Genomic DNA, 15,584 nt, shown 5'->3' with positions numbered 1-15,584 from the left:
ACAATTGCAAATTTTCTACAATAATTTCATTTTATATCTTACATGAAGCAGAAGTGGTGAGCAGTCCTTCATTTTTTTTTTGCTTACAGTTCCCCGTGCTTTTGGTGAGATAAATTTGTACATGTAGGAAGTCATGTGACGACATGCATGATGAGAAGACCAAGTCTAATACAGTTTTGCAGCATTGGCAAGAACTTGCCAGAGCTAAGTGGAAGTAGTGATCACAGATGGAACAAATCTGTGACCACGCATGAATATTTCCACGCAGTGATCTTCATGAAGTCTTTGTAATAAGGTTAAGCCAGCAGGGGGGTGCTCAGAGGATTTTGATCTATACACATGTACACGTGTGGCAAAAAAGTAGTCACTTCAGGGTTTCGTGGTCACCAGCAATAAATGTTACAGTGCACACTGTGGAATGTTACGAGGTACCGGTGCAGGTCTTCTTCACTCAATCCATCAATATCTGATTTACTAGTTGCATTCGTTTGAAAATTGTTCCCTTACATTTTAAGGGCGATCGCGTAACAGAAGCTTAGTTGTACAATGTAGTTACTGGTTTTGCTGCAGTCTTGGGTATATGTTTTTTTTGGAATAGATCACGTATTCTTGAAGGTGCTCTCAGTGCAATAAGATGGTCAGTCATTGCAGACATATTCTGTGGGCCTCTAATTGGTCCCTTGTTACTGTAGGGTGAGAGTCCATTGACTATCCTAAAATACGACACTATGAATCCTCCGTATTGATAACTTTTCATGACTTTCTTTATCTAAATATCACCTTCTAGTTGGATATATAAAACCGGAAGCCTTTGTTTGAATGACAGGTAACTTACAACATAGGCATCCTCCACCTTGAATGTAAGATTTCATTCTGAAACATTTGTTTATACTTCCCACCTGCTAATTTCATTGGCTGCAAGGACTCATCCTTCACCTCTCTTCATCAGTCTTCAGTGATTCAGGTCTGTGTTGGGCAGAAAGACTTCATGAAGTGAGCAGACTTCACCTGTTCCTGCTCCAGTCCAGTCTTCCTTTGACCATCCCACTCTTATAGCTCGGTTCTTTGGCCCACCATGTCAGAAATGCTTTTCCTTTTTTTTAAATGGCAAATAAATACTTGTACTAGAATTGAAGGTCCCTTAACAAAGTAATCCCCCCCAAAAAAATCGGTGAAAATTTTGGAGCAAGAATTTTGTGTGATTTTGAGTAAAACCGATACTCGTGCCAACAGATGAAACTTTGATATGTGTATGTAATTCTTACTCAACCCTACCCAAGCTATCTTTACACAAAAGTGTCTCATATTCACAACCTTACTATTAGAGTAAACGTGAGGTTCCGCCCCTTCTCCCCCCCCCAAGTTGGCTTATCCTGTAACCAATCTTTTTAATATGTAGGGTGCCTGTTAATGCACACATGTGCCCCTGAAGTTAAATTCAATGCGGCGAAGGACTTCCATTGTATGTATGTTTTACATTTGACAACCATGTGAGGCCACGCACACCTTGAGTGCAAAGGTAATGGGAAAAGTTTTTATTTTTTAAATATCTATCCAGAAAAGTGACACCTTGTGACTCAATTAGTCTGTGTATTGCTAAGAGATTGTGTTGTAAGTTGCATTTACCGGCCTGTATGTTAATTAAATGCGAAACTCTTCCGAGCTACAACAAACCAATCCATGCATTTTTCTTGAAACAATACGGTTTCACTGGCATGATGAAATGTCTTATCCTTGCCTTTTAGTATACCCCCATGTTGATGCTCTTTTGAAATTTCTTGTTTCTCTTTATCATGCACTTAAGAATATCCTTGTTTTTGCTGGCAATTTATAAAGGCTTTGATTTTCTTTTTACCTGGAATTACTTCTTAATTTGTTACTGACACAATTAAGGATACTTTTAAAAAGCAACTGATTACCGTGGATTAGTATTTTTCTGATACAAAAAATCCCACAAGAAATCTATTTACTGGCTGATATTTTGCTTGTTTCCACACATGCTGCCCTGAGCCCTTGTTTACTATTAGTGGTATGGAGTGATTCAATTTCATATGGCTGCGAGAACTACATGTAACTCCCACTAATCTAAATTAGAAAGAGCTCCTCATTTCCTTCTGTATTTGTAAACATCGCACTTTTTCCATTCACTTCTCAAGACCAATCAAATTAAAAGTTAAAGTAAAATGATTCCATATCTGTGTGCATATGTGTTTATGTCAATTCACACACAAGTACATATTTTTTTATGCAGACCTTTTTCATGTTGTCTTCAGTAATTGCCTACTGAGTCTGATTTAATCTAAGTAGGTTTCGTGAACTTTTATTTAAAATAAAAGCTAATAAATAAACCATTCATAGTAAAACATTAGAGTGATAAATCTGAAATTGGAGATTGCAGTTGGGGTTGCAATAATGGGAGTTGTTGGCAATTAATGACCCCTCATTTATTGCCCACACATCCTGTTAAGTTGTATGAGTGGTAAAGTTTGCAGAAATACATCTTGCCCTTGGTTGTGGCTGATTATTGTTTTTGCCTGAAAATGTACTTTTTCCCCATAACTGTTTGGAGAGCAGTGTTTTCGTGTATATGCTTGGTGTGCATTTTTGTGTGGTGGCTCGGTGAGACTAATTAATTAGTTTTTTTTTGACTGGGATAACCTGTTTACCTGTCACTGAAGTATACATGAAATACACCTGTCACAGAAAACTCAAATCCTGTCTGGTCTGTGGGATGGGACATGACTGTTGCATTAATCACCTTGAGTTTTTTGGGGGGAGGGGTTATTGGAATAAAAATGTTTTTAGGATGTGCTGGTTGTAATTGCTTAAAGATGGGTTTGCAGTTTCTGTTAATTTAGGTTGGTGATTGCGGTCAATAAATGTGATATTAAGATAAACATTAGGATACAAACTAATGCATTTTTGGTGGGAGCAAGGGTTAGACTGCATTACGTAAGGGGTGCTAAAGAAGGCAAAACGTGGAAGTTGATCCCATAGCAATTGGGTGATGTGGCACATGCCCTCACAGGTCAAAAAGTGGAGGGATGCATGATTTATCTCCACTAAATAGGGGGCGCTGTTCTCATTGAAACAATGAATGGGGGCAGGTGATCACATGACACCTAGCTCAGAAGGGGGAGGTTGGTCTACATATGAACCCAAATTGGGAGGAAATGCCCGGGGGGGGTAACACTGCACTGTACGTGATGAAACCAAATGTGGGATTGAGTGTATAATATGGCCCACCTTCCCAGCTTGTGGGGGGGGACAGGATCGCTTTCTGCATTGAATATACATCATCGGGAGCTCAAACTGATGTCGGGAGATTTGGCCCTCAGGCTGATGAGCACTATAAAAAGTCATCTCAAAGCAGGGGTGCGAGTGGCCACTTGAAATTGAAAGCTGATAAAACCTTTAGTAAAAAGCTGCAATTTTGGACATGTGTTTGTACACAGCTGGTGCACAAAAAAAGAAATTGAGGGTCAACATGTTAATCAAAAAAGCTGTTTTTCCACGCCTCTGTCAAAGGGTGCAGTGTATTATTAATGCAAAAGCTAATTGGCGCAAAAAAAATGCCCTCCCCGGCCTGTTCAAGTCTTCAGGCTAAAAATGTGGACGTTGGACAATATAGCCCAGGATCCAATCCCAGCATTTTGGGGCTCAACTGAGGGTAGAGTTGATTACAAATGAAAAAGGCCCTCGATCAGTTCACAAGAAAGTAGAGAGAAACCAGTTGAAAAATGGCCTAGTGCAGGCCTGGGAACAGATGGAGAGATTGTGATTTACGTCAGGTGACATGTAAAGTAAAACACACATTCCTTATTCCACGGAGGACGTGTAGGCTACCCTTAAGAATCTGGTTTTGTTTGGATTTTATTTGGGGGGTGGGCTAAAGCACAATTGCAAGGGTGAACTTGAGAATGTACGGGTTAAAAAACCCGCTCTAGCAGCTTTTTTTGGGGGGGGCTTAGAAAGTTAGCCATGTTAGTGCGGCTACAAATGTCATTGGCTAACCTCCAGAAAGATGAAAACTGATGACAGACCGGCAAATTAGTTATGAATAAGACAACTTCATTTTGTTCGAAAACTCCAGTAATGTTGGCTTGCATGCTATTATTGAGCCCTGTAATTTGTTGAATTTACGATGGGGATGGACATCTACCGCGCGATCTCTGGTACCAGAGGGTGCACCCTTGAAAGAAGGCCAGAACTTACGCCCGCCGAGCTCATTAAAAAAGTTACACGCTCGACGGTATTCTACATACAGAGTCCTGAGAGCCATGAAATTGAGGAATTGTAGAAATGTGGCACTGAACCTCTGGCCTGGACTTTGGGTTTCTAATTTGGAGCAATTTGGGTGCAATCAGGTCCCAAAATGGTACTAATTTTTGGCCCGTTTTACAGAGGGATGGTTTTTCACATTGAACAATTGGTAACTTTTCTGGGCCAGCACAATTTCTGTATTTTAGTAGGAATGGTCTGCTTGTAGGAATTTCTCCAAATTCCAAACTCTCAAAAAGAAAGGTAAATGGAAGGGGACATGTCGGTCATCGTTTTTCTGTGAAGTGGTGAGAGTTGTGGGTATTTAAAAAAAAGAAGTGAAGTATGGGGATTCACCATTGCTGTCTACGGGGATTTAATTGAAACGGTGCACCCGAATCCATCGCATACGGAGTATGTTTGCCGCCCTCTTTTGTCCAATTTGAAGAACTGTTTTATGTTTCAAATCACTAAAGCACATAACAGCCGTATATGAGTTTGGGAAGTGTGACCTTTGACCTCCTGCATTTTGTTGCTAGAAAACAATTTCGGTTGCGGGTCTTCAAGATCGTTCGCATATTTCGACATCGAATTCTCCAACTTTCTCCATTTTTTGACAGATTAGTGTTTATCATGGATCCAGATGGAACCCCAGAACCGATAGACTTTGATTTCTTCGCTGAAGACGATGGAGATGCCGTCAGATCTGAAAGGATTTCTGGTCGGAGTGAGAGCCCGTTGGCTAATTCGGGGAGGACTAGGCCGGAAAGCGCCGGTAGCGTACGTTCAGCTGTAAGTAGCCGCAATAGCATCAGCGTGAAGATCCCGTATGCCGGACCAACCGGTAACAGGGAAAATTACTACAGTGCAAAGGGCACGTATTCAGATTCAAGTGAGGATGAGCACTCATTTAAAGACAGTCGGTTTGAAAATAAACACCCAGTTCAAACAAACTTGAATTTAAGCGATCGGGAAAGTCGTGAGCGTGAAAATGGAATGAGATTCAGTGAAAAAAATGGAGGCATTGAGACAAGAACTTCATCAAACAGGCCAAAAACCTCTAAAGGTCTTCGTAGTCACAGAAGACGGGACAGCTCAAGTTCTCACGGCTCTAGTACGTCAAAGTCCAATCGAAGTCATACTAACAGTTCTTCGTCAAAGAGTGAACACAGCGACTCATACACTAGTGTCAGTGATTCAGACAGTGATGTAACAGATGTATCGCCCCTTCCAAGCCCAGCACGGTCCCCGACACCTACACTGGAGTATGACCAAGATGAGTTTGAAGACAGTTTTGAGGAGAAAAAATTGCGATGGGCAAAGGCCGAGAAGGAGTCTTTCAATGGGGATAGCAGACACAATAGAAGAAAGACTGGCAAGAAGGAAAGCGTACGCTTCGCTGGGGTCACTCCGAGTAATGGAACTGTATCTAAGCGTGACAAGCACATAGAGGAGACCGAAGCACGAGAATTGAGTAGACTCCTCAGGGCTGTTTTGGAAATGGACGACACACCAAATCGTTCGCCGCTGCATACTTTTCACCAGCCGGCAACAGCAAAGCTAAGACCGATGTCTGCAAAGAAGGCGCCAACAGGTACCGTGACCCATCCCATGCCTCATCAGAGAGTCAACCTGTCCTTTAGCAATGACAAAGTCCGACAGATTGACCGCGAAAATCAGCGATTATTGCAGAAGATTCTGCAGAGGCCCAAGTCGGGTGTGTCCACATCGAGGGCAGCAGCACCATTAACAAAAAAGGGAGGCCCTCCAAAAATGACAAGCCACTCAGCCATACGCAGGCAGCGGGAACAGCAGAAGATAGAGATGGAAAATATGGTAAGTGTCAAGGCAGTACATGTATTAACAGAACTTGCTTAAGTAGGAATTCTTGCGATTTTCAGACATGTTTGTTAGATATTTTGATATATTAAAAAAGTACATACATGTACATGTATATTGCTAAACTTGATGTACCAGTGCCTGTGTATCAGTTGACAGTTGAATTTATAGACCAATTTATTTGTATATCATATTTTACGTACTGGTACATGTACCTTTGATCATTCAAATTTGAAGACAAACACTTCATATTAATATACTGGAAAGTACAGTAAGAAAAATTGGTACGTGTAATTGCTGTAGTGTTGAAATTTCTTTTGCAAATTGCTATTCTGTCACAAATTTGCATTCACGTTTGCTTTAATGAAATGAATCAAATACATTGCATGTATTTCCTGTTCTTTTCATTTCAATAATGGTCATTGGTCAACCCTACCAATTTGGACCTCAGAAATCGATTGCTTGCTTTAAAAGGACCCTTTAAAAACAGGCAGCAAATGCCTCAAGGTGTAGAAAAGTGTACCATTTAAACTAACTGTTGTAATCCATACATATACATCTGCAAAAAGGCTGTAATGGATGATCCCCACTGTGTACAATCAGTGTCGACCAACTGTAGTTCTAGCCGGGAAGCCCATAAAGTTTTGCTTGTCTCCAACCAAGATTAAAAAAGAGCCACCAAGCTTTAAAATCTGGCTGCCAAGTTTAATATTTTTGCTTGCTTCATATACATTCTGGAGTATTTCATCTTGCAACAACATCTTGATGAAAAAAAACTGTCTATGAATGTGTATGAACTAAAATAGCTGTCAAATGTTATGAAGAATCTTAATCCTTAAGTGTGTCCTTAAGCCTTGGGCTGAGGCTTTGCCTTGTCCTTCATCGCAGTGCATGTACATGTATTTTTATCAGTCCCATTGAATTTAAAACTTGGAGTTGTAACACTGTGCAATTGCTCACATGTACGTTGTACATGTACACATGTACTCTACCTCTCTTATTTCATTGGCAAAGGTTGATGTTTTCTGTTAAATTTCATCATAATTTTCTCACAGAAAATCCTGGAGCGGATTGAGGCTGCCCGGGCCTCCTCCACAGTACGACGGGATAAGCTCCTACAGGATCACAGCAAACAGATGAAATATGCAGCCCAGGTGTCCAAAGGCTCTGTGAGACCACATAGCTCCAAACTATCCGGTAAGAGGAATGTTTGGTAGTCTGGCTTTATTGCTTATTTCCACCCTACTAATTGCAAAATGTGCTGCTCAAAATAATAAAATACAGCTCAGGAACCAGTGTTGGAGATAGATTCTTAAGTAAGGAAAGCTTGGAGGGGCTGCTGAGCATGGTACATGTATATCTCATTTCCTAAAAGAGTGTTAAGGGAAAAGTTTCAGTGGTCGTTACTTCAGGATTCTGTTGCTGTTTGTACCAAACATGGTAAAGAGGCACATGGATCCGCTGCAAGCCCAACAGAAGAGGGCGTGTTTTGTTTTGTTTTTTGTACTCACTACATTATACGTTTATAATGGAGATCAACGACGCTTTTGATGCGGAGCACGCTGAGTACGCATAATAAATTTATTCCTTATTGTATGGTCTTTGCACACATGCAGAACACGTGCAAGAACCCGCTTGGAAAACTTACAACCATCTGTCTTTCTTTTTGCCGCTTGGGGATGCATTTTAACCCTGGGTAGATAGTGTACATGTACTGTACTAGAAGATTGCTTTCATTACATGTGTTGTCTAACCAGGAGGAGACCTGTTCAAAGAACCCAGAAAAACAAGTAAAAGAAAACAGAAACAACTAAAACTGATACAGCAATGAGTAGAACAACGTACCTGTAGTAAACAGCTGCATCTCCCTCCTTAAAATGGTTTTTTAAATTACATGTAATTGCAGAACAAGATGGAAAAATTAAGTTGACAAACCCAAGACAGAACAAAATTGAAAAGGAAAAAGAAAAAATAGAGACATACATACATACACAAACAGGTACAATCAAGCATGATGGCTTTTTGACCCTCACAATTATTTATCTTTTTGGTTTAGTTACTGTACATGTAGCATGTAGATTTACAATAATTTTAGTGCAGAGGTTCGAGAAAAAGTTTAGTTTGCCTAGTGATGGTGCAGTTTACATATTAGCACCTCCCGTGATGATTCTCACCATACATGTTGGCCTATGTAGTACATGTATATGCTGGACATGTACATGTACATTGTACTGTATACACTCCTGCAATTGGTGCATGTACATGTACATGTACATTGAAGTTTATGACTGATTACCGTGTATTTGCATTGTACGTAGAATTTGAAGTAGCTTATTTGACAAAGGCAGGGAAGAATTGAGCATGCTTTTATTTAATATCCTTAACTGTACTTGAAATGGAGCACCTATTCATCAGCTCAGAGGAGTATCCATGGCAACCGGGCTGCTTCTTTGTGCATCACTGGTTTCATTATCCAGACTGAAGGAAATGATTACAAGATTTTTTATTTATTGTGAAATGAGACATTTTTGCGAAATAGCAATCCTTGTGGGAAAGGAAACATTTTATCTGTTTGTATTAGAGAAACATTGCAATTACATATAAATCCCATCTAAAGATTGATACTCCAGATATGCAAATGTATGCGTGTGAAAATAGTTAGCTTTCGACTGACATAGATTAACCAGTATTTCCAGAATTCCAGAGGCCAACTGCCGCGTATGCCCAAACTATAAAGCCACAGGAAACGTCCATTTCATAATCCTTATCAGTCTGCTAAATTCAATCCATGTGATTAAAAATCAGTTAGTGGACTTCAGTCCTGTGATCAAGGGTATACAGATGAGCTGAACTCTCAATCTTGTTGAGGTACCTTGTACACGCAGGTGTCTAGCATGTTAATATCAAGTGCTGGCTACTTGACCGTGTTCCAAAAACCAAAAGGTTTAATTCATCAGTACACTTGTGTGACCTCTTGACTTGAGTGTTTGATTTTGAGTATGCACAGCTGAAATAAAATGATCATCAGTACCACTTTATAGGACAACTGACTGAGCTCTTGTGCGGGAAATTAAGGGAAGTGATAAGATAATGGTGTAAAAGTTTCTGTGTACCAATCCAAACATTCCGGCCCCCTCCCCCAAAACTTTGTATAAATTTCAATTGATATACATGTATTTCAGGGCTTAGTTGTTTTGGGAATTGTATGTTCTGGTTTGGAGTCAAGTGCATGCATCCATGTGTCCTGTACACACTTTTTCTTTCTTTCTCAAGCTGTTTTTTGGTGGGGAGGTTACTTCAATGGGCAAATCTACATGGACCTTGTACACATTGTAATTTGCTCTGAGCAGGAACAAAAGAGGGCGTGTTTTATAAATGAAATTGATAGTCATTTGGTACGCATTCACCGCATAGGCCTACAAGTTTATGCGCGTTTGACCTGGAGCATGCTGAGTATGTGCAACGAATTTAGTGTGGAGTGTATGGTCTTCGCTCGCACACAGAACGCGTGCAAGAACCTGGTTGGAATACTTCCATGTACATGTAAATACATCTGTCTTTCTTTTGCCTGTGACGACGCACTTCAGCTCATGGCTGATAGGATGTTAAGTTTGTTGTACATGTTTATGTATTTAAAACAATATACGAATACAAAATATGGGTAAAAATTTCATTATAATGTGTTTCCCATTGCAAAATCAACATACACTGATGTGTCATGCTACAATGTACCTCTGTTGACTGTATTCCAAACTATCAGCTGATTGATGTCAGAGATTAATAAGGTCGTAAGTGATCTTTGAAAATTTCAGTTTTTTGTTCACTCAACTCTAAAACGTTTGTCAGTGTGTCAGCAGCAGAATTCAAACTAGATGTAGATGCGAAGTTATATAACGCTAACCCTCCTCAATCCTCCAAAATCCTCTGAGTGGTTTTGGAGGATTTTGGAAGACTGAGGTTAAATGGTGATTTTTGTGAAAAAGAGTTTGGAGGATTGAGGCTGAAAGGTAAATTTTGTGAAAAGAATTTTGGAGGATTGAGGCTAAGGATCCTAAATCTTAACACACGTACCACGTACATGTAGGCCTTCTTATTTCAAACATCTGTGCAAAGGGAAACATGTTAGTTGTTACTGCTTCATTTTTTGTACCGTTCCCATCCAGTGTTCATAAAGTTTATTCATTAACTGATATGTACAGTTTACCGGTACTTTGTACCTTATCATTTATTCATACCCAGTAAGGTGCATTATTTACAGTATGCTGAACTAGCTTTGTTTTCAGAAATCATTCACACACTTGCCATTACAACTGAAATATTCAGTAGATTTCAGTAGAGCTGTGGTTTTATTGAACCCATGAGTATTTTTTGCCAGTTTACCCAACTGTTAATATAGCACACAATTACATGTACATACAGACATGTACATGTACATACATGTACAGTTGTACATGTAGCTAACAGTATTGATACTGTACATGTACATGTATTTTTTCAGGTGTTCACTGTGCACATGAATTAGATATAAATTGTACATGGACAAAATTGCATATTAATAATTGATGTAAATAAAGTAGCAGTACATGATTTTGCTAATATTAGTGTAGATTTAATATAAGGAAGTACTTAAGGTAACTACATGTATCAACACATTTGTGCATGCATATGTGTAAGTACATTTGTGTATTTGACCTATTTATGTCTTGATATTCTCAGCATAGTTTTCACTTTCTAAATTTCTAACAAATACTTTATTAATAAACCTGCCTGTAAAGTGCTCGCAGTCATGGGTTGACTGAAGGCTAAAAAATGACAGGCTATAACTTACATTGTAAACCCACAGATACTTCAGTACATAACTTGTATTGAGATCTTCTATCTCCTCTTGGCAGGCTATTCACTCTCTGGCAGCCTTGGCAAAGGATCCAGCACCACTAGTCTCAACAGTGATGTGAGCCGCACCACCACAGGATCGGCTGGATCCAGGAAGATGAGACCAAGCAGTGGGCGGAGCATGCCGCCCCCTCCTCGAGGGCCCAAACAGGCCTGGGATGATCGCTGGTAGTGGAGAAGGTTTTAGCCAATGTGGACGCCATACAAATGTAATTTGATAGAATTTGGTGGAGGGGGGGAGGGATCAGGACGTGGAAATTCCCGTTAACGTAACCTACCCTTGTGCAGCCTCTTAGTACCATTGTAAATTTGGCATCCAAAAATGTACCAGTTTTGTGTCCCCGTTTTACCCATATACAGTATTAAAATATATTGAAATTGACTTTAAACAATTTTCTTTGTTCGGCTAGCACCGGTACATGTAGTTTTAATCACTAAAGAATGTGTTCTAAACTCACAAATCACATGTCAGATGTGACAAGGCCACAAAAATTTTTTCTTCAAAATTTACAGAATGACCAAGCTGCCAGTAGGATATTGTTCAAATAAGCCGGACTTGTGCATGAACAAAATACCGGTAGGACTCTGTTACCCAGCAACAGCGCCCTGTGAGTGACACACCATGTGCTTGCACAAGTTTATTAAGTTTACATTTCTTACTGCTTAATATCCTGTTGGGACAAATCAACTGGTTTTAATACAGGGCTGTGTCAAAATCAAGTGACTTCAGCTGGAAAATGTATGCTTATGAGAGCTGCTTAGCCGGTTACTTCGGACACGGCCCACTGCCCATTGAGGATGTGGATATTGCAGTCATTTTGGTGAAAAGAAGCCAATTAGTTGGCTTTGTCATTTGCCGCTTAATATACATGTATACAAAACAATTGGCTCTGTGTGCAAAACTGTGCATGCAGTTATTGCCAATGATAAAAAGCGGCTTCGCTTGGTGTGAGGATCGTGAACATAATTGAACACACTACTGTATATGTATGCAATAGCAATTATTCTTGTCATGGAAAAACATTTCATTGGCCAACACTTGTGAGGGCTTTGTCTTATGATAACAGGCTTATCAACATTTCTACAACCATATGTAACTTGAGCCTACATTCATAAGCAGTTGTTATCTCTGAAGTTTGTTAGTATCCATAGTAGTTACATGTACATGTATGACAAAAGGAAAAAGTGCTGCAAATCGCCCAAGTGTACAGAACCTGCAAGAATCAAATTGATGTGTACGACAACAGTACATTATATGTATATTCGCAACAGATGCCTTTTTTTTCCTCATGAGAACATGAGTAACGGTAACAGTTGCAGGTGATCGATCCATCCTGGAGTTGCCGTTCATTTTCTGTTGCTAAGGTGACGAGGTAATTATGCTGAGGATGGCAAATATAGACTTGTGGTTAGGCGGAAGAAAAGTGCACAGTACACGTAGCCTGTGTGACTGTCATTATTGGAGTGAACTTACAGGTATATACTACCACACTCTCTGTTATTTATTCGGAGTTCATTATACCCTGTCATTTATGGAATCAAACGTTGGCAAACTTGACAGCCAACAAACATCTGAAGCACAATTGTTTGATGTCAAGTGGCACTTTGGAAAGCACCGATGGAATTGCCAACATGCCTTACTGCTTGAATTACAAATAAGGCCTGCATTGGAGCAAAGCATTTCTGGTATTTAACAAGGTTCCTTCGGAATTGTTGGCCCGAGGCTGCACTCACACGTAATATGTGTGTCTACAGGCTGCTTTCAAAGAGTGAAATGTTTTGTGTACAAGTAACAGTAAAACCTGTTTAAGGCTTACATATACATCACTTTTCCTGCACTGTTTGTTGGAAACGATACACCTCTTGTGCTCCTTAATAATAGCAGCATAATTCGTTTTGTTGAGACTAGGTCGTTTACTTGCACCCCACTGCCAGAACTAGCCAACTATGATTTTTCAGGGCCTCTATTTTGCAGTCAGCTGATTATTCGGCCTTGTGGCAAGTGTACACTTGGGTGTAGGGACCGGTTACTATTGAGATTATTGGAGGTGGGTTGGCCTGGTGTTGCTGTGACAACCAGATGCTTGCCAGACCTCAATTGTGTGGCTGACAAAGAGCTGTGAGGCAAGTCTGTAGCTTGGCAATACTACGGTAAATGCACATGTATACACATGCCTTCTTGCGTGCATGTATTCATGTATGTATATCATTGTGAAATTGAATTCACGTTTGGTTGAATCGTACAAAGTACACTGTACATGCAGCAAAGGCAGATATACTTGGAAAAAAATTGACCTTTTAATGTATGAATTTTGGCCCTACATATATTTGGAAACATTTCTACTTCGACTTGTTTTCTTCCCACACGAATTAACATTGGACTGATCACAGAAATGTGTAGATTTTTCTGGAATTTAAAAATGCGGAAAGGGTTGGCTGATGAGAGGGTAAGACATGCCTTTTGGTTACTGTTCACTGCAGCTAGTTGTATCTCTTGATGTTGGGGCCTGTAAAGATTTTAAATTGAGAGGACGTTATTCATACATCCTAGTGTGTAAATAGTCTGTGCAATAATTTGATTTATGCTATCTCTCTTCAGTTGACAAAATACTGTAAACTTTGACTTTGAAGGAATAGGCTATCTTAATCAGTAACTATTTTAAAAAGTGGAAGCATTGAAGCACACTGTACATGTACATACGTGAACATTTATTTCAATGAGTAATTTATTAAATTCAGCTGAGTTAAAGATTGTATGGTACATCATGCACATGTATGCTTTAGCAGTGCACGCTGCTCAATGCATGCGGTGACACAGTGAATTATGAAATTTGCAAGGGCTAAGGGAACATTTATGCATGAATGTTGCAAATTGAAAAAGTTTTGTACATTGAAGTTCATAACAAGTCCAGATGATAATAACTTGTCTTTAGGAATGCTTTTAAACCCTGATGATTAGGGCATTTCTCATAAATGTTACAATTTTTAGGCACAAACATTTCTTAATTTTAAAATGGTTTGATTTCTGTAATTTCTGATTACCCTATTTCAGTTTCCTCCCCAAACCTTGAAGTTACTTGCATAGAGGAAATGCCAGTCAAAAGCCAGTCATTGTGAATGCTGTTTGAATTACATGTACTCTGTTTTTCTGAAACTAAACGTACACTCACACTGAAAGAGCATCTTTCTTTTGTATACATGTACATGCACAGGGTATACATGTAGATCAATGTAAAAATTTATGTGGGTGCCATTTTGTCAGCAAGTGCATCTTCATTTGCGTGTTCTCTTGAGCATATCTTAATTATGATGAAGCTACATGTATGTGTACGTTTGTGACGAAGTTCAATATTACATGTACACATGATTATATTCAAATGCACACTATTATCACATAAAAGATATTCCAATAGGTCCATCCAGATAGCTGGCTTGGATTGTCTGCTGGGTTGGAGATGGAGGCGTCATTTGGTGGCTTTAATCGCCATTCTTACATTTGGCTTTGAAGGAGTGTAAACGGGCAAATCCAGGAATGGGGGGGGTCAGGCCAGAGATTTTTTTTTAAGTCGCGTTTTTGCCATCAAGTGGAAATGATGATGAAACATTATACATGATATACATTATTTACAATAGTTATTTTTGCACTTCAGATAGTTTTTATTATTTTGTCCATTTTTTACCTTTTTTCACGGGGGGGGGTGACCCACCCTGGATTTGCACCTGGTACATATGACCCAATCTAACCAAATGAGTTGCAAGTGACTGAAGCCACTTTCAATGAAGTTATTGCCCCCCCCCAAAAAAAACTTGCATTATATTAATAGGAATCCTCAGCATTTTCTTCAGCCGTGAGCATTTTCATCAATGAAAAACTGATACATCAAAACACAGCGCAGTTTGCTCTTTGTTATGCAAACAAAGACAAAATTACTTAAAATATGGCCTTTAGACTCAATTTATGGAGTCCGGTCACAAATACCTGCTGATGCAGTTCCCCATTTACATCAGGACAGTGTTGTGTATTGTTTTTCATGAAGGGACACAATGAAGAATCTTAACAGTGTCGGCATAAAGTTACTGGAAAATGTACTTGATTTTAAGATTTGGTTATCGGTGAAATGATCTGATAAGATTACTGCTTATGATAAATCGGTTTTGTCGAATCATATATTTTTATTGCATTAAATTGGTTAAGTTTTGTTTGTTTAAATTTGTAATGAGTGCCTTCAAGTGTGACTGCATGCATGCTTCGATTTGTGCTGTATATAAAAATGTTCAAGTGCAAATTAAGGCTTTTTTTCTCTGAACAGTTTAATACCAGGTTCAGATGGATACAGTTATTATACATATAAGTACTCAGCAATGCATATTGTAAAGTCAGTTTTATTAAGGAATTCCTTTTGATTTAACAGCAAAATCCAAATACATGTAAATGGTGGTTGCCGTTGGTCATTAGCTTTTTGTTCTGAAATTTGTTTTGTTAACACCCCCCACCCCCCAAAAAACTCTGGCATTTGAGAGTTTTTGGATCCAGGAAAGGGGCAACAGCTGCTATCACCCCAACTGCGGAGGTTTTTTTATTTTCAACTTAA

At 39.3% G+C, this 15,584-nt stretch overlaps 1 protein-coding gene across 2 annotated transcripts; it reads left to right on the top strand.

Moving 5' to 3' along the window:
• The first annotated feature begins 4,780 nt into the window (after positions 1 to 4,780).
• LOC110973218 (uncharacterized) lies at positions 4,781 to 15,447 on the top strand. Of its 2 annotated transcripts, XM_087133325.1 has the most exons (4): positions 4,781 to 6,096; positions 7,155 to 7,296; positions 10,992 to 11,201; positions 11,506 to 15,447. In XM_087133325.1, the coding sequence occupies exons 1-3, from the start codon at positions 4,894 to 4,896 to the stop codon at positions 11,162 to 11,164; spliced, it is 1,518 nt and encodes a 505-aa protein (XP_086989451.1). In that variant the 5' UTR covers positions 4,781 to 4,893; the 3' UTR covers positions 11,165 to 11,201; positions 11,506 to 15,447. The 2 variants fall into 2 exon arrangements, with proteins under 2 accessions (XP_086989451.1, XP_022079561.2); XM_022223869.2 differs by having other exon boundaries at positions 10,992 to 15,447.
• The last annotated feature ends 137 nt before the right edge of the window (positions 15,448 to 15,584 follow it).

Source organism: Acanthaster planci, linkage group LG02 (assembly GCF_054643075.1).
Source record: "Acanthaster planci isolate LZ-2023a linkage group LG02, COTS_SCS, whole genome shotgun sequence".
Taxonomy (NCBI): Eukaryota; Metazoa; Echinodermata; class Asteroidea; order Valvatida; family Acanthasteridae; genus Acanthaster; species Acanthaster planci.
This window is presented reverse-complemented; position numbering and strand designations above follow the sequence as displayed.

Bases quoted from the DNA above. Each gene is read 5' to 3' on its own strand.
- LOC110973218 (XM_087133325.1), top strand. From the start codon at position 4,894: ATGGATCCAGATGGAACCCCAGAACCGATAGACTTTGATTTCTTCGCT. The intron at 6,097-7,154 runs GTAAGTGTCAAG...ATTTTCTCACAG, and splicing joins AGATAGAGATGGAAAATATG to AAAATCCTGGAGCGGATTGA. The intron at 7,297-10,991 runs GTAAGAGGAATG...TCCTCTTGGCAG, and splicing joins ACATAGCTCCAAACTATCCG to GCTATTCACTCTCTGGCAGC.